This window comes from Lichtheimia ornata, assembly GCF_029851405.1.
Source record: "Lichtheimia ornata isolate CBS 291.66 chromosome Unknown scaffold00083, whole genome shotgun sequence".
Lineage (NCBI taxonomy): Eukaryota > Fungi > Mucoromycota > Mucoromycetes > Mucorales > Lichtheimiaceae > Lichtheimia > Lichtheimia ornata.
In genome coordinates this window covers 65,131-90,468 of record NW_026695403.1, presented here as the reverse complement: position 1 = coordinate 90,468, position 25,338 = coordinate 65,131, and the positions used below count along the sequence as shown (strand labels likewise).

General features: G+C 43.7%; 7 protein-coding genes across 7 annotated transcripts; 3 read left to right on the top strand and 4 right to left on the bottom strand.

Moving 5' to 3' along the window:
- Positions 1-7,449: 7,449 nt before the first annotated feature.
- O0I10_011153 (uncharacterized protein) lies at positions 7,450-11,607 on the bottom strand (the record flags this gene model as incomplete). Its single annotated transcript, XM_058491124.1, has 12 exons — positions 7,450-7,571; positions 7,637-7,765; positions 7,826-8,197; positions 8,264-8,370; positions 8,434-8,557; positions 8,617-8,748; positions 8,810-8,984; positions 9,048-9,251; positions 9,313-9,660; positions 9,717-10,331; positions 10,443-10,525; positions 10,590-11,607. 12 exons carry the CDS (start codon positions 11,605-11,607, stop codon positions 7,450-7,452), a joined length of 3,429 nt encoding a protein of 1,142 aa, XP_058338120.1.
- A 1,865-nt stretch (positions 11,608-13,472) lies between these two features.
- O0I10_011152 (uncharacterized protein) lies at positions 13,473-16,418 on the top strand (the record flags this gene model as incomplete). Its single annotated transcript, XM_058491123.1, has 4 exons — positions 13,473-15,047; positions 15,117-15,297; positions 15,350-15,970; positions 16,078-16,418. 4 exons carry the CDS (start codon positions 13,473-13,475, stop codon positions 16,416-16,418), a joined length of 2,718 nt encoding a protein of 905 aa, XP_058338119.1.
- Positions 16,419-17,447: 1,029 nt separating this feature from the next.
- On the top strand, positions 17,448-18,574 carry O0I10_011151 (uncharacterized protein; the record flags this gene model as incomplete). The annotated part of the gene is made up of 5 exons (XM_058491122.1): positions 17,448-17,550; positions 17,618-17,686; positions 17,752-17,795; positions 17,861-17,994; positions 18,058-18,574. The coding sequence occupies 5 exons, from the start codon at positions 17,448-17,450 to the stop codon at positions 18,572-18,574; spliced, it is 867 nt and encodes a 288-aa protein (XP_058338118.1).
- A 171-nt stretch (positions 18,575-18,745) lies between these two features.
- Positions 18,746-19,769, bottom strand: O0I10_011150 (uncharacterized protein; the record flags this gene model as incomplete). Its single annotated transcript, XM_058491121.1, has 4 exons — positions 18,746-19,084; positions 19,144-19,240; positions 19,296-19,352; positions 19,696-19,769. 4 exons carry the CDS (start codon positions 19,767-19,769, stop codon positions 18,746-18,748), a joined length of 567 nt encoding a protein of 188 aa, XP_058338117.1.
- Positions 19,770-20,003: 234 nt separating this feature from the next.
- Positions 20,004-21,371, bottom strand: O0I10_011149 (uncharacterized protein; the record flags this gene model as incomplete). Its single annotated transcript, XM_058491120.1, has 3 exons — positions 20,004-20,327; positions 20,390-20,772; positions 20,891-21,371. 3 exons carry the CDS (start codon positions 21,369-21,371, stop codon positions 20,004-20,006), a joined length of 1,188 nt encoding a protein of 395 aa, XP_058338116.1.
- A 752-nt stretch (positions 21,372-22,123) lies between these two features.
- Positions 22,124-22,578, bottom strand: O0I10_011148 (uncharacterized protein; the record flags this gene model as incomplete). Its single annotated transcript, XM_058491119.1, has 3 exons — positions 22,124-22,190; positions 22,247-22,310; positions 22,371-22,578. 3 exons carry the CDS (start codon positions 22,576-22,578, stop codon positions 22,124-22,126), a joined length of 339 nt encoding a protein of 112 aa, XP_058338115.1.
- A 251-nt stretch (positions 22,579-22,829) lies between these two features.
- On the top strand, positions 22,830-25,208 carry O0I10_011147 (uncharacterized protein; the record flags this gene model as incomplete). Its single annotated transcript, XM_058491118.1, has 5 exons — positions 22,830-23,152; positions 23,260-23,485; positions 23,641-24,106; positions 24,200-24,747; positions 24,810-25,208. 5 exons carry the CDS (start codon positions 22,830-22,832, stop codon positions 25,206-25,208), a joined length of 1,962 nt encoding a protein of 653 aa, XP_058338114.1.
- Between the last annotated feature and the right edge of the window lie 130 nt (positions 25,209-25,338).

The following is a 25,338-nucleotide window of genomic DNA, read 5'->3' as shown; positions in this document are numbered from 1 at the left end:
CAAGAATGGTATTTCACAATCATCAAATGTCAAAGCATTCCTCCGTAGATCAATGCATGCCTTTTTTTATGATAAATTAGTATACTCATTTCATAAAGGGGAAAGTAACTTACACGATGCCGTCTCAACATGTCTAAACCAAACAACAACTCCGAGCCCTTTCCTTCGACAACGATAAACGAGCATGCAATAAAAAAGTCCTTTGCCAATTTCATTTGTGCGCTGTGAACACGTCCAAGAATGTTTGCTGTGCCCACGCCTTTGGCCACACCGCTAAATCGGGTATCCACCAACCGCATCAATCCACACATCTCGGCAGTTTCCGGACTCACTAGTATAATAAACAAGGGTAAGAATTTATCAGGAATAAGAAAAATGGCAATGACTTACTAACTGTGCTTTGGGCACCCGAGTCAACAAGTGCCACGAGTTTGTGTCCATTGATCTCCACATTGATGTACAAACGTGTGACCTAGATAGGTGATTGATTAGTATAGGGTACAAACCTCTCAGCCACACACATACACATCCAATACACTTACACGAGCGAACGACTCTGGATTGTATTCCATGGCAGCTTCCAAGTTGGCAGCGATGTTTTCTTGACGAATGGCTTCCTCAATTCGTTTTTGAGCTTCGATATCAAATGGATCACTGCTAGCAGCCATCATGGTTTGTCGTTGTTGTTCAGCTTGTCGTCGGCTTTGCTCAAGTTGTTGAACCATAGATGAAAACCTAGCGGGGTCATTGAGTGCGGCACGTGCAAGCTCGGGGTTGGCCTGTGCATGATTAAACGCGATATTAGTTACAAGATCATTGATTCCATTCCATTCCATGCTCTCCTCTCCTCTTGCTTTTTGAGCCTAGGATGGTATCCAAGGAAATGGTACTTACATTGGCAAGCTGTTGTAAGAGCCTTGGATCACGAAGCACATGTTGACGCATCAAGTCAAAGTTGGGGTTGCTATAGAAAAACCATATCAATGAGAATCATGTGTCTTTGTTGAACGTAGATGATGGAGATCTTTTATATGCATCAAGAAAATGTACCTTGCAGGAGAAGCAGCACCAGCACCAGCACCAGCTGCAGGTGTGCCAATTGCTTTGCGTTGCATCAGAATGAGATCGTCTTGGGCAACACCATACTCTTGGAGCAGTTTCTTGGCTTCATCAAGCACTCGACCATTGTGCACAAGTTCTTGTTGTTCGGGTGGGATCCCTGACTTTGACGTACAGAATCAGCAAGCGCTCATTGTGAAAACGACAAGCTTCTCTTTCCTTCCATTGTGACCTACCTCACTTTCCAACAAGGCCTTCAAGTCTTCAACGGCCATCGAGCTGTCAATTTCAAGGTTGTAAAGCTGATCGGTATCTGTCGTGACAACGAGTCTCATGATATTTGGATAAGAGGAAAGAAAGAAGTGTTACATACGCGCAACATGCCGTCAAGGGCTGACATTACCACAGCATTGCCCAATCAAATTCCCTTTGCATCTCCATCGCTTTGACAGGAAGTTGATCCAACATCCTCACTATTACTTGGCCTATTACACTACAGCTGTCCACTCTTATTACTACCATGCGACATGTATTTGATCCCCTTCCTGTTTGAGCCCATGTATATGATTAAAACACGATACGAGCTTGCTATATTGTTTCTATAGCTCGCTTCATTCGTAAACTTTTGCTTTCTTGTTGATCTTACAATAAGCTTACGCGTTTACATAACACATTTCATTACAACTCGATTGTATTCATATTTACAGGAACCTGCAACTCTTTGTCATCCATATTTACAATAAGAGGCTACCTCTACAATAAGCTGCCCTGATCCATGTACATAGTAGCGACATATCGATTGAACCTCCAGCTCATAAACTGCCAGCTAATAGCCTCATTTTCCTATTTCAACTGTTGCCTAATCCACTGCATGTGAACGATTCTCCTGCTCCAGCCTATCATGTCCATCATTCAAATACTTTGATCCGAGGGGTTTTGAGCTAGTTACGCTCATGCACAGAAGTACCATCCGACATTAGAAAAAAATCAATCGATTGATTATTTGTAAACTGCCACTTGATAGCCCTTTCCTCCCATTCACCTTTTTTGCCCAAATCAATGCATGCGAACGACTCAGCTGCTCCAGTCCATCATGTCCGTCCTTCAACTTTCTTGATCCGAGGGGATTTGGGTGAGTTACGCTCAAACACAAAACATCATCCAATTTCACAAAAATCATTTTGCAAAGTCATTTGTAAACTGCCACTTGATAGCCCATTCCTCCCATTCTCCATTGTTGTCCAATCCAATGCATACGAACGATTGTCCTTCTCCATCCATCATCTCCATCATTCAACTTTCTTGATCCGAGGGGATTTGATTGAGCAACGGTCAAACAGAGAAGTATCATCCAAGCATCAGAACATTCAAGTTAATTTGCAACTCTTCCACACCCAGCCTCTTCCCTCTTCCTCCCATACTCAACTGTTGGCCCATTCAAGTATACAACTACCACCTGCGAACGATTGTCCTGCGTCAACCCATCATGTCAATCCAACAGCTGTCTTGATCCGATTGTCTTTGACTGAATGGCAAGTCCATGGCGTGTACACGGCCTTCTTGTCACTCTTCTACAACACACGCTCTTGCACACTCGTCTCCCACAACCAAACGTAACAGCTATTTCATTGTCTATACTCCATCGCCTCAAGTTACGTACAGCAACATGCCTGACAGCCTTTTTGCATCGACAGCAGATAGCCAATTGTACACAAGCAGCTTTTATTACGCGTAGCAACTTTGCTTTGATGTATACGACTTCCCATGGATGATCCCCATATTAGCTATCAAGCACCCCGCAATACAAGGATTCTTCACCTGATTGAGCTGCAATGAAAATGACCAAGAAAGAGGTAGACCAGCAGCTGGATGGAAAGGAAGCGATCAAAGGAGCTCTTTCTATCAACATGTTGGACTTGCAATGGTTATGGATGTGTGGATGCAATCAAACATAGTGACAGGTGATCCTGGAATGTCGCTTTGGTTGCTTGGCGCGTCGTCAGCAGGAAGGATGGATACGGTTGAAGATGATGATGGATTGGATGAATTGGATGGCATGGATAAGAGGGCTTGTATCTTTGATGAGAGATGGGTTGCCACCATGGATGATATTGGAAGGCTGGAATCAAGGCACGCGCAGCAAGTAGTTTGCAACCATGGATGAGGATGCTTGTGGTGGCAGCAACCAAGAACACAATGACACAACGATACCCGCTGTTTCTATGTGGTCCACTGGTTGGCTTTTGGAATGAAAGGATGGATAGGAATTTGAAGGCTGGAAGGCGGGATTGGATTACCTACATTATTGTATCGAGACGCTTTTGTTCCTTTTGTCATATTACATTCATTAAAGCTTCCTTATTCATATGCTGATAGACAATATACAGTGGCAATTCCTAGCGGATAGTACATAGGTTTACATAGACGCTTGTATTTCAAAGATAATAAATCCATAGTAATGGTACCCAACAACAGTGCTTGTTACAGAAGCTAGTCATTGTAAGCTTGAATCCTTACGTTTAAGAAAGAGTGGGCTCTGGTACTGTACAATGTGGCACGAGTACATGCGCATGCTTACCTATGAAAATTATTAGCATGTGCGCCACCTTGTATGTATAACCTTATATGAGAACGAACTCTGGAGACAACCAATACCATTACCGCTCATAGTCTTGAATGCACTGATCACTTTGGCTTGTTATCCATACCATGGTTCATCCGAAAAAGTTGCCAAAAGGTCTGCTATAGGCGGACCTTACTATAGGGAAAAATGTCAATCATGCACTCTCCACCAATAAGAATCCTTCAAGCCCTGCACCTCTCCGTTTTATCACACAAGCGAGTTTCTCTGCGTCTTTTGCTCTGTCAGGGTCCAGCTACTTGACAATGAACAAAGACCAATTCTCGTATAGCATCATGCTTACAGCATATGTAAAACATGAAGACGTCCATATCTCAAAACTTTACAATCAACTGTGGGGTTTTTATTAGAGCAATGAGCTCGGCTTGGCCAACAGCACCTTGTGTGAAAGTTTCGCGTTCAATGTCGCAAACAGCCCAAAAAATATTTTTTGGTCGTCGTCGTCGAAGAGGTCGACCCCCAGATCCAGTTTGGCTGGTAGCGACATTGCGAAATCTGGGATTGGCAAGCTTGATCGTGAAACTTTCACACTAGGTGCAGTTGGCCAAGCCGAGCACATTGCTCTATTCAAAACCCCACGTTTGATTGTAAAGTTCGGAGATACAGGCACCTTTATGTTTGTAAACGTGATGCTATATGAAGAGTGGTCTTTGTTCATTGCCAAGTAGCTAGACCCCGGAGAGCCAAAGATGCAGAAGGACCTCTTTGGGTAACTCAGCTAAAAAGTCAGGACTTCAGGGACAATGCACGAAAGGTACGCAACCCTCACTTTGATGGCATACATTGGCAGCTAACGGCCACTTTTATCCATTCATCATTGTTGCGAGATCCACTGTATGGGAACGATGCTCCTGCTCTAGACATTCATTTCCAAAGTAGGTTGATCCGAGCTGATTTGTCTGAGTTACGCTCACACAAGATTACATCGGTTGAGCTACATCGAGCGTGCTCTATGTCCAGAGTGACGTAACCCTTGTCCACAGCTCAGTCAAATCAGCTCGGATCAACCTACTTTAATCATGGAAATGAATGTCTGGAGCAGGGGCATCGTTCCAGTGGATCTCGCAACAATGATGATTGGATAAAAGTGGCCGTTAGCTGGCAATACATGCCTGTTCCTAGATGATCCATAAAGTAATTATACATTGACCCTTCTATTCATGCAAACGTAGTTGTGTTACACAACACGACCCTCTGCATCTTTTGCTCTGTCAGGGTCTACCTACTTCACAATGAACAAAGACCACTCTTCATATAGCATCACGTTTACAAACATAAAGGTGTCGGTATCTCCAAACTTTACAATGAAACGTGGGGTTTTTATTAGAGGAATGGGCTCGGCTTGGCCAACAGCACCTTGTGTGAAAGTTTCACGTTCAATGTCGCAACTAGCCCAAAAAATATTTTTTGGTCGTCGTCGAAAGAGGGTGAGCCCCGGATCCAGTTTGGCTGGTGGCGACATTGCGAAATCTGGGATTGGCAACCACGATCGTGAAACTTTCATCCAAGGTGCAGTTGGCCAAGCCGAGCACATTGCTCTATTCAAAACCCCACGTTTGATTGTAAAGTTTGGAGATACAGACACCTTTATGTTTGTAAACGTGATGCTATATGAAGAGTGTCTTTGTTCATTGTGAAGTAGATGGACCCTGGCAGAGCAAAAGATGCAGAGGGACCTCTTTGTGTAACTCAGCTGTTTTGCATGATTGAAAGGGGCAATGTATGATACTTTATAAGAGATCATCATTGGCAGCTAATAGCCTCTTCCTCCCACTCTCAACTTTTTGTGCATTCTACTACATGTTTACGTTCTCCTGCTCCAGCCGATCATTTCCATCATTCAAGTTTCTTGATCCGAGCCGATTTCACTGAGCTACGCCCAAACAGCAAACATGAAAATTAATGAATCGCAGACCCTGCGAATGTCTCCGCCTTTCAAACTTTTGGACGCTCCCATTCCAAATTTTCAAATGAAAGGTGAGGTCTTTATTACCAAAAAGTTGATCAGCATGCTCGAGAGCACCCTTCTGACCAATTGTCAAATTGGAAGTGGACAACTTCGGGGCGGTGGGCCGTCCGCTCTTTTGTTCCCTTCATCCATCATTTGGGCCGCCCCACATTCTAAGTCTTTGTAATGAAGTGCACGGTTTTGATTTGAATGGAGTTGATCAGCATGACCGAGAGCACCTTGTGTGTTAATTTCAAGTTCAAGATGGGGAATCCCAAGGTAATACATACTATTTCCATAGATCATGAATCCGGGGCTGACCTCCATTTCCGACTTACATAGTAAATCCTACATTGTACCCTCCCATTCCAAATTTTCAAATGAAACATGAGGTCTTTTTTAGATCAACGTGATCAGCATGTCCAAGAGCACCTTGTGTGAAAGTTTCAGGTTCGAGAGAGGTAATCTCAATATCAAGGTTTGGATGTACAGTGTTCATGCATTTATACAAGAGGTGTGTGACCTATTGAATTTCCACTACTTCCACTTCTTCCGCTCCCACAACTTCTTGTCTCTTCCTCCCATTCCCAATTGTCACCGCATTCAAGTATACAACTACCGCCTGCAATCCATTGTCGTGCTTCAACCCATCATGTCAATCCTACAATTGCCTTGATCCGAAAGCCTTTGACTGAATGACAGCTTCATGGCGTGCACACAGCCTTCTTGACACTCTACTCAAACACGTGCCTTTCTTGATACAACGTAACGTCTTGGAAGCTCCTTTACCACGATCAAACGTAACAGCATTCGATCCAGCAGTTGTCAATAGCGATGCCTTGACTACATTGCTTCCAACAGCGTTCTTTATTTGCAGCAGCTCGCCTTTCAGCCTTTTTCACGTGAACAGCATGCAGCCATTGTATAGAAGCAGCTTTATTTACGCGTTGCAACTTGTTTAATACATACGACTTCTTATGGATATGAATGTGGATATGGATTATGGTATGGTGCATGGGATGGAAGGAATTGGTTGTATCTAACATGTGGAAAAAGGGTGTATCCATTGTCAACTTGACTTTGATGCTTTCATCCTGAATAAGTGGTGCATCCAGCTATCGTACTTCAAGCTATTGCATGGCAGCTACTATCATAATCCAACTGCATACTTCAACACGTCATGGATATCGTTCTCTATCACGCATCAAGCACCTCCTCGCGACCATCCACTCACCTTTGTCCCTTTTCGATGTATCTCTCCCTCTTTAAAGCAATTCCTTGTACCTCTCTATCTATCTCTTGTGAACGATGTTGGATTACATAAAGGGCTATGTACTTTAGCGGATACGAAATTGTGTTGGCAACCATTTCTAAGCTTCTATTGTGTAAGAGACCTTACCTTCTTCCTGAATTAAGCGTCGTTGTGTGGGCACTTTATGCATTGTATTATAGAAAGATTCACGAAGGATTGTAAAAGTACATCCGCTTGTCAATGCTGTGTTAAAAGGAAGAGCAAGGAAGAGAAAGAGTTCGATTGATTCATTGTGTCTTGAACAAAGACTGTATGTATTCAATAGTTTAACCCATCTTGTTGTGATTAGAAGATCTTGCCAATAACGTCATAACACACGTGCCTGAATTACGGATGATTATGCGTGAGCAGATTAGCCACATCTACTTTATGGAATAACTTGATGGATGCAAATACATAATAATAGGTGGTGGATGAAAAACAATAGTACTAACAAGATCATCTATGATATACTCGTTTCACAAAGGCTCAAGGTAATAAATGATAAAATCAGGCCCTCTTAGCCTTGCTAGTAGTGGTAGCTGTAGAAGAATCGTATTGATGCGATGGATATCGTCGTCGACTTGCTCCTCCAATAGAAGTGAAGAAACGATACGAGATAGGTTGTCGTTCTTTTAGGGGTGATAAAAAGTTAATATCGATATGCATGAATGAGGTGGGGGAAAGAGATCCATACCTGCTCTGCTAGCCGTGTTTTGAATAATGGCCCCACTCGATCGGGACGCTGTCAGCATGGGAGACTGCATGAGATCCTGCTCTGAGCGACTCCTCGATTGATGTTGTTGTTGTTGCTGTTGCGAAGGTACTAAATTACCAACATCAGCCATCCTGGTATGTCTAACCCTTGCCATCTCTCTGTTTTTACCATTTGACAAGCGTGTTGCCTTTCCCTTTCGTAACTTGACAGCTTTGGCAGTTTGTGTTCTAGATTCGGATGGTTCGTGTCCACTACGTCGACGAGCAATACCTGCTGATATATTCTCAGACAAATCTCGTAGGATACTCGATCGTGAGGGTGCTGGAGCAATGAAATCGCTTGAATTGCTACGTGTGCTTTTTGAACTACGATCCGACGATGTGGAGGGTGTCTTGTTGAATCCTGAAAACCATGAAATCTCAGGATCCTTGGCAATCTTGTATCCACGATCCACAATGCGTGTAAGAATGCCTTCACGTGCTCGTGCCATGGGTTGCATAAATTTGGGCGATTTGTATGCGGCGTATTCTGCATTGATCACTAATTTATGGATGATGTGAATCACATGTTTCAATAAAAGCATCATTGCATCGCTAAGGGACTTACGTTTTGCCAATAAGAAGGATTGTAGTTGAGATTCGTCAAAAAAGATAGCATTGGCAGGCAATGGGGGACCGAAGCTAGGTACACTGTCAATTGTCACCACCTCCACCCTTGTTGCAATATGCACATATTAGTCAACATGGTTAGGAATGCATATATAGCTTATATTTTACCTCCATCCGATTTGACCTTGCCACGTGTCTTCATGCACAACAATGAACACATGCAGAAATTGTGACTTGATAGCTGCAGGATTGAATGGTTGTTGCCCCTTGACAAACACAACACAGACAATATCTAGATCCTCACGTGTGTAAGTTTTTCTTTCCATCATCGAATGTTGCCTATTTGCTCACCATTTCCGATATGTCGTTTCTTTTGTATTTGCTGCCTATCTCCTGGGCGGGATGGAATCAAGCTTGACACATGGTATGCAATCTCGTGACCATGCCATTCATTGACATAGGTATATTCCCCTGAATCCCCACCTAAGAAAAGCATCACAATCAATAAACCATTTTTGGTATCCAATGGTATTGGTACACGTACTTTTGGTATCAAGCCCACCAGCCCATCCTGTGTATCCATTCAATTCGACTTTGTGACCAAGAATCCCCAAAAATCGGTCAAACGCTTCCGAGTCATCTGTATTGGCGAGCCATTCTTCCTCCCTGGTTTGCCCATCCTTGATGTATAGAACACCACATTTGTATCGGCGATGAACCTGCAATACACACACACATTGATGAACAAAGGATCACTAGTTCAGGTGGGAGATGTAACTTACAGCTTGCTCATCAAGCATTAGCAACTCCTTCTCCAATCCAGAGGATACCATGGTAGCAGCGTCAATTTTCTTCATGCGATCAAAGGGTAGGTCGAGCATGGTCTCCGCAATCGTTTTCCAAGTGCCATCAGGAACATGGAGGCTTTTAGCGGGCACTGCTCGTAAAAGCAATGCATCATTGATAGTCTTGCGTACATCGGGTCCCTGTTGTTGTTATAGAACAATGAATACAACACGTACGTTACCCTCACTACTACACACATACCTGCTTGTCTCTCACAATCAAACGAAAGAGCTTCTCGTTTTGATCACAAAGAGCAGAGAACATGATGGGTTCATTGTCGCTGCGGTATCCAAGAAATGTCGCATAATCTTTGTTGACAAAATGGTTTCGAAACCAACATGCATCATGATCCATATGCTCCAACTTGCCATCCAAATACTCTTGTAACAAGGGACTGGTGTCTTGATCCACCACATAGTCATCCATCGTAGACCCAAACTTATTCTTGCCTTCGACCTTGTATCCTTTGCAAGGAATCACAAGTGCCTTTTCGGAAACCTTGTGGTATTGACATATACACAATTCGACCATTTGCTTCATCGAAGATATCTACAAAGCATCGTAAGTCATATTGTTGTAAAATGGTGTTGGTGAGAGAAACTTACAATCTCCTTGACAACAAGTTGAATGTCATGTTGCTGCTTATTTTCTCCCTTGCGTGCCTTGCTTGTTGCTGTTGTTGAAGAAGGAGCGTATGATGAGCCTTGGGAAATCTTATCATTGAGCGCTTGGAAGAATTGAGTCACCGACTTTTGGCTAACAGGGTTGTTGTCATCATCGGATGCTTCCCAGGTGACCATGTCTGACATTTTGCGTAGGTCACTTGCAATAGTCAACAAGGCGTTTTCGGGAAAGATCCGATGAGATTCCGAGTTGGTGGTGGTGGTGGTGGTGGAAGAAGGAGGAAGCATGGTAGTCTCGAGCAGGTGGTCACAATCGCTGATCAATTTACTGTGTAATGTTGTGAGGGTAGCAGTGACAAGAATGGTGTGGTACGAGGCATTGTTGTTGTTGTTGTTATGTTTGGCAACAGCTGTCTTTTGAGAAACAAAGGGAGGCACGCCGTCATTGTCGTTTGTTGAAGAAGGCTTCATGTTGTTCACAGGTGGTGTAGGGATAGGTGGTATATGCGTATCCAATACAGTGTTGTTGTTGTTGGACGATGCTACTGGATATTGGCCGTTGGCAAGTTGCCGAAGGGAAGGAATCCTTCCAGTTTCCTATACCGTAATTATATTTATATAAGTAATCGAATAATGATCATCACCCCCCTTGCCCTATTATCGCGCGCGTCGTCCAATATTTCTGCATGACCCCCTTTTTTCACGTACCTGGTACGACTTTGCCCGCTTATGCTGATCCCAAATCACCTCTTTTGATGAGGATGATGCTGTAACATGATCACTCTTGGCATCTGTATACCCGCGTATTAATAACATAGCCTATTGTTGTATCATTTGCCTCCAATGAAACTTTACCTGATATGATACTAGACGCTCTTGATCTTGACAGATCTTGGTCAAAGAATTCCAAGTTTTCAATGTCGACTCCAAAAAGTAGCTTTCCAATGGCTTTTTCATCATATGCTGTAGCTGTCTTTTCTTGTTGGATCACATTGTTGAGTTGACCATTTTCTTCTTCCTCCTCCCCGTTATCATCATCCACTTTCACGTCATCAGGTGTCACTTTTACGTCGCCAAAAGCGGATGATACAGGACGATTGTCGCGTGGTGTTGCATGTAATAATCTAGCAGCCACATCAAGTACACTATTCCTCCTTTCAGCCAATCGTCGTTTTGATGATGAAGGAGGACGTTCTTCATCCACAGCAGCAGGAGAATGAATTGAAGAGACACTTGGGCTGACATTGCTATTTGCACAAGACGCTTGGGCATTTTCTTTGGAAAACATGCTCGACAATCCCATCACACTAGGAGCTCGTCGTCTGAATCGTGAAGCGAATGAATGATGATGATGATGATGCTCATTGTTGGATGATGATTGTGGGCTTTGTCGACCATTGATCATAGCGGTGTTATTGGGTGTGGTTGGGCTGTGAATCATTGTACGTCTACGGTGCGATTTTGCAGCAACATAGTCTTTGACTGATACAAGCGACGACTTTACAGCATGTGGAAACTTTGATATCTTGCTGGCAGTGCTGAAGACCGAGCTGGTCGATGAAAAGTTGGATCGTATTGAGTCATCCGATGGACGTTTGTAAATGGCGCGATTAGGTGACTGAGGAGGTGGTGGTGAAACGGTGCGTTGTTGGTGTCGAGAAACCTTGTTCCCCAATGCGTGCAATGAACGTCGTATCGATCGATGACTGGACTCAGGTGGCGATGCATTGGGTGGTTGTTGTTGTTCAACAAGAGAGTCATTTGGGTCGCTATGGCAATCGTCGTTATGGTCCTTTCCAACAGCAGCCGTAGCTCTATCCAGTGTTGACTGGGATGTAGCCGAGTTGGAACAAGAACCTTCAGCAGTCAACATGGAAGCGTACCAGAGTGGAAAATAAACCACAAAGGGGGAGAGAGAGAAGGATAGGTGTACACTGTCAAGGAAAGGAAAAAAGAGAGGAGGAGGAGGATATGAAAAAGTGGTGTCAGGAACTTGTAAGAGAAGAAGAGATGCACACACACAACTTGGTATCTCCGGTGAACCAAACTTGATCTGTACACAGGCACGCTACTGGGGGTTTCGTTGCTGTGCATGACCTACTACTCTTGTAGCGCGCTACCCAATAACGATTTGTATTTCAGACAAAGAACACGTGCACTTGCCCTACTACAACTACTACTTTACCGCTGTTGTGATCTTTCTATGATAATGATAATGCAAGGATATCTTGTCACGTAGTAGTATTACTATTTGCTTTCAACTCTACATCTTCTAATACAACACCATGTGCTTCAAAACAAATGGATCGTGGGTATCAAACAATACAAATAGTTAGGGACCACATTTTTTTGCCACCCACCTCGTTTTTCGGGTTTCATCCGAGCACAGGAACGGTCCCTTGAACATTAAACATATATGTAAAAGGAGAGGGGAGGCATAAAAAGACTGTTTGGTTGTACCGCACGAGACACTCACACACACGCACAAAGCAGGACTCTCCATCATATACTTGCCGAAAATGTCGTTGAGCAAGATCAACCCCCTTGAAGATGTTCCAATTATAGACACTTCATTATCCTTTGAAAAATGCTAGAAACAGAATATAGAAAAAGCAATTGGAAGTGTAATTTTGTGTCAATGTTACACGTCTCGGCGATCCATAAAGAATACGGGGGCCATCTGATCATCACACACACACACACATCGCTCAAAGCAATCCTATTCCATCATGTGCCTTAATAAAGTGTATCCAGCATTTGGTATTATATGGCTTGTAGTGGCTGACACAAGTTGGTTTGTTGGGTTGCATGGTCGATCGGAGTGCTTCCTCGGATTTCGCTTATGCACACTAGCCATGCTTTGTTACACCAGCCATACATAGTTTCTCTCACACACACAAATGTCAGTCGACTCTTAGCTCCGATCTATCATTTGCTTACCATTAAAGGTGCTGATCATTATGATTAGCGATGGGATTAGCAACGACAACAGTTTTACCCTTTGTGATCCACATGTGTATCCCTCATTTGAGGAAGTTTGGGATGGGTTCCTGGATTCAGGATTTTTGTAACACGTATACCAGCAGCAGCGGTTGCTGCATGTTTAATTATCACAACATCATGTACTTTACCCTTATCCTATCGTTTCAAATGGTTACCATATGGGTAGTGTGAACTTGCGAAATGGTACGTCGTATACATCTTTGAATACCACGCAAGATGTATCCTGTGAGGATATAATGCACGCGTGTGCGCATTGGCCATTGGGCTATGCGGGGCTTTGAGCGGCATGAAGAGAGAGTGATTTACAACCACCTCCTTTTATGCATGAATGACAGCTTGTTGCATGACAGGTATACAAGATGGGGATTTATGACAGCATTTTACCACATGAATCAAGGATGTTTATCTTGTAAGATGATCAATAGAAATAACAAAAGAGAGATGGAATGATAACAACGGCAACACTACTATTACTATTATACTAGGACGTTTCATTTGACATTGGATGGAGGTCCACGGGGTATAGAAAACAAGAAGAGATAGCAAAGTGCTACATGTGTTTAGTAGAACGGAAAGCAAACTGATACACATATACCTATTGCATCATAGCAGTAAACAAGGACGTGCATGTAGTGTGTGTGTGTGTGTGTGTATGCATGGAATTTTTTACGCGTCGACCACATTTTTACTTTGTTGCTCTTCTTTCCTTCCTTTTTCCTTTCCCCCCCCAAAAAAATGCTCACCGAGGAGAACTTGCTTTCAGGCTTGACATTACACGGCCCAAAGTGTTTGCGATTGCCGAATGCTGTACTTGAGAGAATCTTTGCCATGCTGCCAACGCAACGCGATCTCCGCGAGACGTGTGTTGTCCATCGGTCGTGGACCATGGCTGCCCTGAATGTGCTTTGGCGCGAGCCCCAATTTGCAGGACCTGTTGCGTTTCGAAGTTTCTTGGAAGCTATCCACAAGAACAAGCAAACAGCGTTGCGTGTGAGGACCTTGAATCTTTGTGTATCGTCTGCCGAACAGCAGCAGCATCATCATATCGCAATGAGTGGATTTCGTGCTTCTATGAGAGTCATACAACAATCACACGTCAACCATGCTCAATGTCCACTTGCCAGTCCTCAAATCATCTTTGCAGTATTACAACAATGCGAAATGGTGGATACTTTGAGCTTGTATGGGTGGCATTTACAATCGACACATTTACGGCTGATTGCATCTCATCTGCCGCGTTTGAAAAGTTTCCGCATCATTGGTTCGCTACAAGGCAACAGTCAACAATCATCATCATCATCATCACCAACCATGGTACCACTTTTACCTCCATCTGTTACACATATCGAGTTGTATGGCAATTACTTTCTTCATCCATCGCGCTATCCAGCTCTCAAGGTATTGCGCATATCAATCTCCAATACGAGTCAATCCAGCAGCATTGAAAAGTTCTTACAAGGGGGATTGACCACTTTACAAGAATTGACGTTATCGGGCGCCACTGATGTACGAGATGAGCATTTATGTCAACTCTTTGATGCATTCCCAAACTTGCACAGCTTCTCGCTTGAAGATCCTCTCTATATCACAGGTCAGGGGATTATTATGGCTATCAAGGATGCACAATTTCTCACGGACTTGATGATACGACAACATCCTGATGCTGTAAAGAAGCAACCTATTTATCAACAATACGATCACATGGCGCCAACCCAGCACATGACGTTTCGTTTACGCTCCATCACACTCACACAACTTTACATTGACGATCACCAGCTATGCCAAATCCTTGAACCATCCTTGTCGCATATTCAACACATTTACTTGTCCAATTGCCCATGTATCACAAACCAGATTTCAACAAGCCTATTACAGCACGCGTCTCGCCTTGAATCATTGACCATCATTCACTGCAAAAGCGTGGGAGCCAAAACACTCAATGTCTTGCAAGATTCTGCTGCAGCTCACAGCTTGCGTTTATTATCTTTTATCGGCAATACGTATAATGTTCAACCTACCGACATCCTCAACTTTGTACGATCTGCTGCTGCTCATCATCTCCAAAAACTTGTCTTACGTGGATACGATGAGATGGTCAAGACACCCTTTATCGCTCGACACGCACGCATTTATCGCCATTCACGCTCTACAATGGATACAATGGATTTCGATCGGGAGGGTATACTGGAACTTGCAAAAGAGGGATACACCCCAGAGGATCGTGTGGTGACAGGAAAGGAATTTGTGGAATTGGCAAATGCTTTGAATATGGAGGTAACCCAATTGGAAGCAATCATGGATGGTATCAAGGTAGGTATTAAAGGGGGGGAAGGTTTGTTGTCACCATTGCACCGATGTCTAACACATTGGCATTCATAGGAAAAGTCAAGACAACAACATGAGCAACAAGAAGAAGAGCCATCACACGACCAATACCCTTTGACAACAACCACCACCAAAGCAGAAGATAACAACAGTGATCTTCATTCAGCGACCACCAATCATGTGCCAGCGACACGGCATGCCATTCTTGATATTGAGTCGTCAGAGGATACGGATCGTAAGTTGGCTATAAATATACATGGGTAGCTGCTGATAACGATACAATGTAGCAACCTCGTATACTTCACCAGAGCCGGCATCCACCTGTGAAGAGGATGATGATCACGAGTCAATCACAAAGCACCTTGACAACTCCATTGTGCAACAACAGCCACAACAACAGCATGAAGAGAAGACATCACCATCTGACGACAGCATCCATCAAGATGATGAATCAGCATTTGTATCTTCGGCATCTGGTGGGGATCTTGGAGGCTGGGGATCCACTCTTGACATTTCATGGCAATCATCACGTTCATCGTTTGGTTCTCGGTCAACCAGTGATACCAGTTCCCATGGATCATCCTCTGTCAATGGACATCCTTCTGCTGCTGCCAATTACGAACATGCATGGCGTCAAGTTGCAAAAGAGGCACCTATCATTACTGGTAAACGTGTATCTATGGCGAATGAGATCATGCCGGATGGATGGGGAACACCCAAACAAGTGGTACAATGGGAGGATGCACGACTTGCCTATGCGCATGATGTTGTGGAGAAGCAAAAGAGCACGACGTTTTGGATTAAGCGTGATGATGGAGAATGGACCAAGGCAGCTGATGAACCAGCTACTACTACTGCTACTACTACTGCTACTACTACTACTCCTAGTAATACCCCTCGACCACACCGTAAGTACTACGATGAGGAGGAGAAGAGCCCCTTTCCCGGATTCGGATGGGAAGAGTCGAAGAATGTCCACCACTCAAGCTTATGGGAACTTCCAATACAACCACAGGAACAAGAACAGAGCCCAGCAAACACGCCCATTCCCGATCCAACAAACGTGCGTCCAACACGGAGACACAACGACGAAACCCATCCGAAATTGATGTTGCAGGATCAGAAGTTTCAGCACGATGGGTCGACTTTGCTGCAGGACGGCCTGGCTCACAACAAATCCCTGATTTGATCAATCTCGGCTCAAAGGATGACGCTCTTTTTTCATTTTCGCCAACAACACCCATTCCAACAACAAGTAAATCACTGCAACCAGTATCATCATCATCATCATCATCTTCACCAAAATTGAGTCAGCTTCATCATGCCAAAGATGACCTTGACGAACTTCTTCATTGACAACATGTAAGCATATGCGATGGTGTGGGCGTGGTAGATTCTACATATACTAAGCTCTTTTTTTCTTTCCCTTGAAGGTATCTTCAACATCATTCATAATGACAACAGCAACCTTTTCTCTTCGATCGAATGCGACGAATAGCTCTCATACGTAATCACATCCAGCTACAGGTTATCTCTACTTTACCATGACAACACTGTCACTTTGAGGTCCACCATTGCCTTCAAGAATTTTGAATCGCGCGTCACCATCAAGATGATATCTAGCTTTATCGACATTGGTTATTGCTGCTGAATAAAGGCCATCATGTTCACCGCCAAGTATCATTGAGGATATCGTTGATTTGATCATGTCAGCAGGATTCACGGATGTTTTATACGGGTGGTGATCGTGGATTTGTTTTATGCTAGATGAGTCTCGTGGAAGGGTTTAGATCATGAGATGTCACCACCTTGTTACTGTATCTGATGAATGACAATTGGCAAGAAGAACAAGTTTATACCCAAAGGTGGTAATCCATTGGCATAAGGCTAGGCAATGAACGCGGATTTTCAATCCCAAAATATCTCATCACCATAAATTCAATGTGATACAACCCATGTCAAGTCCCGACACGGCCATTATTTGTCTTTGCTCATTTAAAGTACTTGCCCACACGCACACACACACACTCCTTTGAGCTATAACCAGGCCAATGCAAATAATACATATGAACCCATCTTTTATGATTGCATTCAAATTTAGTATGGTTGACATTTCAAGGGAACTACAATGGCTGAGAAATCCATCTACCATAATCTCAATGCTGTCATTGTCGGTTGCCAATTAACACACCTGCGCATGTTGCCCAACTTGTGCGACATTAGCGGTCAACATGCGCTATTTCTACTACAAACAGGTGGTTTCTCCTTTTCTTTTTTTCTCTTTATTCTTCTTTGTTGCTGCACACACAAACACGGTTATCCTTCAAGGGTCCTCTTTTTCCTTTCCCTCTTTTTCTCTCTCTCACACATACACATACACATACAATGAAGTTCTCTCTCGCTGCAACTACGACTCTTTTGCTATCGACTTTTGCTTCCTTGGCTAGTGCTGACGCCTACGCTGATGCCATTGCCGAGTGGTGTAATGGTAATGATTGATTGTTTGCTTATGACCACGGGTCCTCCAACACCTCTCACTCACACGTTGTTGCTAGGCTTGAATGTGACCGCACCCACCAACGAGACTGTAGTTGTTGCTGGTAGCAATGCCACTATCACTGTTAGTAAGTGTGGAATCTACAAAACAAACAAAGCCGGCGTTGTTTACCAATGAATGGTGTTCTAATAGCTCGCGAACCCAATGACCACCAAAAGACCATCACTGGCCTCGATGTAAGTTGACAAAATGTTTTTGTTTCACTGGGTTTTGAATGATCAAGGCTAACCCCTTTTAATAGTTGTACTCGGTGATGCCTAATGGTACCGCCCAATATGTTCAAAACGTGTGGGCAGGCGAATTTGAATTGAACAAGCAAGCCAGTATTAATGACACGATGCCCTCCAATGCCACGGCTGGTCTCTACTACTATCGGTAGGTGACACAAATGCACATGTTGTAGCAACAAATCACTGATATTTATATATATCTATATAGCGTGTGGGTGACCAACCAAATCAACGGCATGCATGGTCCTGATTGTCTTGAAACTTCAGACACTTTCAAGGTGACTTCGGGTGTGCATCAAGATGCTGCTGGTATCAGTTATTACACCGAGTCGTTGAATGATGTTCAATTCTATCACCCTGAATACTTTAAGGGCTGCTTTGGTCTTCAAGTGACCCAACCCAGCAAAGATAGCACTGTCCAACTTGGCAAGCACGTCTCCATTACTGCCAAGCGTGATCGTAACACCGCACAAACCGGTCTTGTCAAGCAAGTGGATTTGTACAAGGCTTCCTCTGATGATAAGAACAAGGCCGAATTTGTTGACACCGTGTGGACTGGCAACACTCGCTTCACCAATGACTTTACGCTCTCGGACCATTTTGTCCTTGATGATGAACATATCGATCATGATGCTACCTATTATTACACTCTCACCGTTGCATCCAACAAGAACTCGGATGAAGATTGTACTTTCCATTCTGAAGGCTTCAAGATCAGCGCCTAAATTGAATGAGTGTGTATTATTTGAAGATTCCCTCCCTGCCTCCCTCCCATCATTCATCCAATATCGATCCTTTTTGTAAAACCAATTATTCATCCGCTTGTACCAATATACATAAATTCCACTATTTCACAAAAGGGTTGTATTGATATCTGCTTTTAATCGTATGCAAGATTAAGGGGATCTTGAGCTTTGACGTGGCATTGATGAAGAGTAGGGTGGCGGTGAACGTGATGCATTCGAGTTATGATGTTGAAGATAATGAGGAGGAGGAGGAGGAATGTCATCAGGACCATATTCACCACGACGCACTGGAGAACGCGATCGATAACGATAAAGAGGTGGAGGTGGAGGTGGAGAACGACCTCTTGGCGAAAGTGATCGACGATAATATGGACTACGTGATCGACGACTGTTGTAACGAGCAGGAGGTGGAGGTGGTGGACTTTGTGAATGTAAACGACGATTTGGAGGATCGAAACGCCAACGAGCACTTGGTGCATTCCTAGCCCACTATCATGATAAAGGTAAGTATGTATGCAAACCTTATCATCCGTGTATACCACACTTACCTGGACACTAATGGTACGTCCATCTATACGACGCCCATGCATTTCATTAAACGCATCTTCAGCATCACGTGCATCTTCAAATTCGACAAAGGCATAACTAGGATTGTTCTATATGAGTCATCCATCCTGACGCCATGTGATCCATTACTTACGGCTTGGATGATGCACTCTTGGGTGCTGGTATATCACAACGCACCAAACGGCCATATCTTTTCCGTGTCATGTCGTTAGTCGTATTGGATCATCGTCATCGAGTAAACACAAAGGGAAGAGAAAGGGAATAGGGTCGTTCGTCCGTGTCCTGTCGTCGTCTCGTCGTCGTCGTCGTTGTCGTCTTTGTCAGGGTATCACGTTGCATGAAGCAGACGATGGCACTGATCGAGAGAGCGTTCATTGACAATAAAAGATACTGTTTCCCATCTCAATTGGCATGCATTTCCTCGTAGTCGTTCAAGTTGTCTCGACAACGCGCAAGACGATAGGTGTATGTGTGTGTGTGTATGTGTACGTGTAATGTGTGTATCGTGGAGGGGTGACGACAAAGCTTAATACCTTTCGAATTCGTATGCAAGATCTCGAGCACGTGTACTGGATTCAAAGCCTGCAACAAACAAAGTTGTTTTCATTGTTGGGAAATGGGATAGAAAAGAAACAAGTAAAAAGAGAGTCATCCCAAGCCGATCTCCCCATTTTATCATTACGCGGAGTTGATGATGATGATGATGATGCGTCAGGCCACGCGTTATGCATGTGATGAATTTAATGATATTTGCAATAGTTAAAGTTGAGGGAATGAAAAGTAAAAGGGAAGAGGTGGCGGTGGGGGGGGGGAAAGGGGAATTGATGAAATAAGGTGAAAACTATTCTCGCCATCCAGCATTCAATTGCATCAATGTAAGAACAGCATCCATCGGATATTCTGGTTTTTTATCATCCTGTTGTTGTTGTTGTTGTTGACCATCTTTTGATTCCTCTTCTTCGCTCTTGTCTTGTAATGGAGAATTATGCGCGCTATTGGATGCACTGGTGGATGATGATAAACCTTGCTCTTCGTGCGTGGATTCTTGATTGTTTGGTGCAACTTGATCTTCATCCTGTGGTTGTTGCTGTAGCTGGGCTTGACTTGATGAATCATCATTTGATGTGCTCGATGATGGTAATTTTTCCCCATTGTTTGTCATGGCCTAGGTACATAAAGAGACAATCAGCACAACGGCTCATTTTATCTTCCATTGTTGATACATACAATCATGTTGTTCAATTGTTCAAGTAGTTGTCGTTGCAATTCGGGAGGGAAATCCAACATTTTGGCAGCAGCAGCAGGATCCACTAAGGGTGGAGCTTGTTGTTGTTGTTGTTGCATGTTGTAATAACCAAGCTGATCTGATACACCATTCAATACTGATTGCTCTGATAATGATGACATCTCTTGTGGTTTCTCAAGGTGAGGACTACCAGGAACACTGAGGACGTTGTCAATGGCATTCTTGCGTCGTTCCTTTTCCATTCGTTTTTGTCGTCTCTTTTCAAACTCTTCTTGAGCCCACGCTTTCTTTTCTGGAGTATCAGCAGTGCCATACAATTTGGTCGCTCGCTTATTGACTCGGCACCTTAAATCATTGTCTTTGTCTGAATAATGTACACATTTGGTCAATGCAACCATGAACATAGCGGCGGTGACTCAACCAACCCCATCCATCCACCCATCCAAGACCCCTCCTTCTCATATGTTGTAAACTGGACTCACTTCGCTCTTCATTATGAATACGCCATTTCTTTTTTCTCTCTCGATTGGCTGCCCGAATGCTTTCTCTCTTTGTGACATCCAATTCATGCAACGGTTTGTGTTTGCTGTGATGCACTTGGGGTGTTGTTTCAGACTGGGTAATGGTGGTGGAGGAGGCGTTTGCTGTAGGTGAAATTGGCGATGCGTTGGGAGTTGAGGAAGAAGAAGCTGCAGCTGCCATTGCTGCTGCCGCTGCTGCAACAAGACCATGAGGAGAAAGAGAACCCACCCCGTGACTGTTGACAGCTGCTAACATTGCTTCGTGGAGCTGCTGATAGGAGGGTTGCTGGATCGACTCGGACGTAGGATTATTACTAGTCACGGCTTGGTGATGCTCGTCACTAGGATGGGCGGTATTGTTGGCGTTGCTGTCAATAAACGACGACGTCTCATGTGGTTGCTGGATTTCCGTATCTTTTGCATTGTTGTTATCGTTGCCCATGGTTACGTGTTATGAAAAGAAAATAAAAAAAAGTGAAAGAAGGAAAAGCGGAAAATCTTTTACGGTGTTGGTCTGGTCAAGAAAGTGTCCAATGCCTCTCATTCACCCTCACAATCAAGCGATGGCAGCCTCTAAAATTTGGAATCCAGTAGCCAATAATGTCCATTCATTTTCCCTCCCTTTCTGCTTGATGCTTACAACCACCACCACTACCACCACCACCACTACGATGCTGCATTATTGTAATCATGGATACCATCTAAGCTTTTGATTCATAATAAAAGATGACGCATGTTAAAAATGAATGACTTCATGAATGAGGTAGATTGATTAGAAACAGGATCAGATGCTTTCAGCGTGGATTACATTTCATAAAGGCTCTCGGCATGTATCAACCAGTGTGTTGATAGGTTGGGTTACTCAATGATCCCATTAGAGATGTTCATAGTACTGTGAAAGGCTTTCAAGATTGCAATTGTGATAAGAACATTATCTCCATGAATCGAAAACATCTCCGCCGATAGAACCAGCGCAAAAAATGATGGCCCAAACCCTCTCTCACACGGACACACACTCCCGTATCCATCCACAATGTATCCATAGCAACGTATAGTACTCCGCATAAACTTAACCGACCATGATCCATTGACAACATTTCATTCATTGTGATAGTATCGAAACGGCGAACGAATCAAAGATGGCCACGCTTGGTATAGGGTGGATATACATGTATTGATCAAATCTATTCTCCTTCATCCTAAAAAGTTGACGCAAAAGAAATGAAGCAAGAGAGAGCATACAACAAAGTCGGCAAAGGCACTAGCAACAGACATTAGTATCTTGCAAGAAGCTGCATATACATGGATAACTTTTACCGTTCAGGTGACACAGTCTTAAACATGTCCTTGTTTTGGGAGTTGGTTTGGATACGCAAGTTGGCTATAATTGATGCACGTGTTATGGGTGGTTGCTAGTCAATATAGAGTAATAAAAATGTACCTGCAAGCACAAAGCTGCCTACGGTGCTAATGAAGCCTGAGAGGAAAGCATTGTACGGGAAGGTGCCAGCTGCAAGCATATAGATGAACTGAAAGATGCCCGAGAGCATGATGTAGGCGAGGTAAATGTCGACGATCTTCAAGTTAGTGGGTGTGTCCCGTTTGTAGGCGACCATGAATTTATGTGATGCGCTCGCTAGACCGTCCATGTTGAAAAAAGCGTGTTCCGTGGAAGCGAATAAAAATGGGGGGACACTTGAAGAGGCACCGTGTTGGTCTTGAATGTCGACAAAACTACTCCGAGGTACTGAGTGAGCACAGGTGGCGCTCCTTGAGCCTAATATAGTCCCATCATCTGAGGATATAAGTGGGGTGCTTCTATCGAGATCTTTTCATATTACAAGTGACCTTCTTCCCCCTTCCCTCTACTATTTTTTTTTATTTCTTGCAACTTTCAAGAATGCAATTACATCGTCGACCCAATTCTATTGCATGTAGTAGCAATAATCATCAAGAGACTACGAGGACTACTACTACTACTACCATGATGGAAGAGGATCAAGCTGTTATCCAGTTGGATGATTGCCCCTATCAAGCACTTCAACAGACATTACAGCACCGATCTGATCCTAGCATAGAGCAACAAGACCTTCATGGCATCTCATCAAATAAATCACGGCATCAAACTGCTGTTGTACCCATCACCACTACAGCTCCCCGTGAAAGAACCATTAAACATGCTAGTCCTGGCCCTATCTCTGAATTCGTACAAAAGCTCTTTCGGTAAAATATCAAAGCGATATGCTGGAGAGGCCCGTGCAATGTTACAATCAAGCATCTTGTCAACTCACTCCTTATATTGCTTTTTTTATCGTTTTTGTACTATATAGAATGCTTGAGGAGAGCACATCTAATCAAGATACTTTATGTTGGGGTGCAGATGGTGCTTCTTTTATTGTCAATGACGTTGATGAATTCTCAAGGACGATGCTTCCAAGACATTTTAAGCATGGCAACTTTGCTAGCTTTGTCCGTCAATTGAACAAGTATGGTTTTCACAAAGTTCGTCATTCAGATGTTCATGGGCGGCGTATGAGGGCGACAGGCCGTGATCAGGTGAGTGTACTACATGCACCCTTTTCCCCCTTTTCTTTTTTACAAGTTGTGATACACTCCTACTTTCCCGCGCCCTTATCCAATTAGCCGCCATTATTTCTTTGTATCATTGTTCATTTCGACCAACCAGAACAGAGGTCATGCTTTTATTATAGGTTTGCGAGTTTGCACATGTAAACTTTAGACGAGATCGTAAAGACCTCCTTGGTACCATTCGTCGCAAAACATGCTCCGAGAAGACAAAGCGTCGTTTAATGTATGCCACCACGGCCACAACAAGTAATCCATATCCAACAAGGCAACAACGACAACAGCAACAACAACGTAGTGCTACTACTACTGGTGCTGGTGCTGCTGAAGACATGGATCAAGATAATCATGGCCATCAACAACATTGCAAAAAGGATGTTGAGACGCTGCGGGACATGGTGGAAAAGCTAAACAGCCGCCTTGATGGGCTACAGGAGTCGCACAATCAAATGGAGTCCAACCTGGCGCAGCACAGTGAACGAGGAGCGATTGTATTAAAGGAATTTCTAGAACTTGAAAAGACAATGGCCACTCAAGACTCTTTGATTCGCCAAATTTTGAAACTTGTGGGCAATACAAGTGACCAACAAGGTACAGTAATAGTATACTTTGATTCTTTGATTCTTGGGGGTATAAAATGATAGTACATGTAATAGTAAGCTGATATACTCCTCCTCGTTGCAGATACTACTACACCAAGTCTTGCTGGTTTGTTGCACAATAATGTATCGGTGTCATTGACGACAACACACACGCTTGCAAATGCGTACAACAAGGTTTCACAGTTGGGTTTCGATCAGCTAAAGTCGATTGTCAAGCATTTGGGTCAATCACAATGCAAAGATCCAGCTTCTCCGTCGTCGGTAAAATCACAACCGGCTGTATCGGCTGGCTGTGTTGTGGGGGAAATGACGCCTGAGACACCAGAAACAACCCAGGGCTCAGCTTGTGTTACACCGCCTGGTCTTGTATCACCTGCACAAACTTGCATTGACGACAACAACACCAACGACCCAATGACATCAGTTCCCAAGGATTCACCAACCACACCACCCTCCCCCAATGTCGAATGGACAGTGCCTCCCCATGTATTACTTGTGGATGATGATCGTGTGTGCCGTGATTTGAGTGGCAAGCTCTTACAATTGGTGGGATGCACCATTGACCTTGCCAAGGATGGCGTCGAGGCCCTTCACAAGCTCACTGTCAAGAAATATGATCTCGTCTTAATGGTATGTTGTAATTACATAAATCATCATCCTAGTATTCTTGTTGCTGACATGAGGTTTAATAGGACATTATGATGCCAAACTTGGATGGCATTTCTGCTACTCGCAATATCCGACAATATGACAACTTCACTCCCATCGTTTCTATGACATCCAATTTTACCGATAAGGACATTATGCTCTATGCTGGTAGTGGCATGACCGATATCCTTCCAAAACCTTTTACTGCCGACACCTTGTACAGTATTTTGGAAAGGTATTGTGCCCATCTCAAAGAAACTGAAGCCCTATGCCATCAACAACAACCACTGCTGGATCTCTCCTTGAGCAAAGATAAATCAAACCAGGACCTCGATACAGCGCTTAGTTTGCTTGCAAGCATGACTCATCCTGACACTGGTGACACTGCACCACAGGCCGACGCCCTGTATTCTGAGAACATTGTCAACGTCATCGATAGCTAGCTAGTGCATATTATTGCCTCGTTTTTCCTTCCCCCAATCTCCATTCACTTCATAGCCCAACATCATAACCCATATTGTATATACAAACACACATCTATTCATTTGCAAAAGCTGCATAACAAAAGAGAAG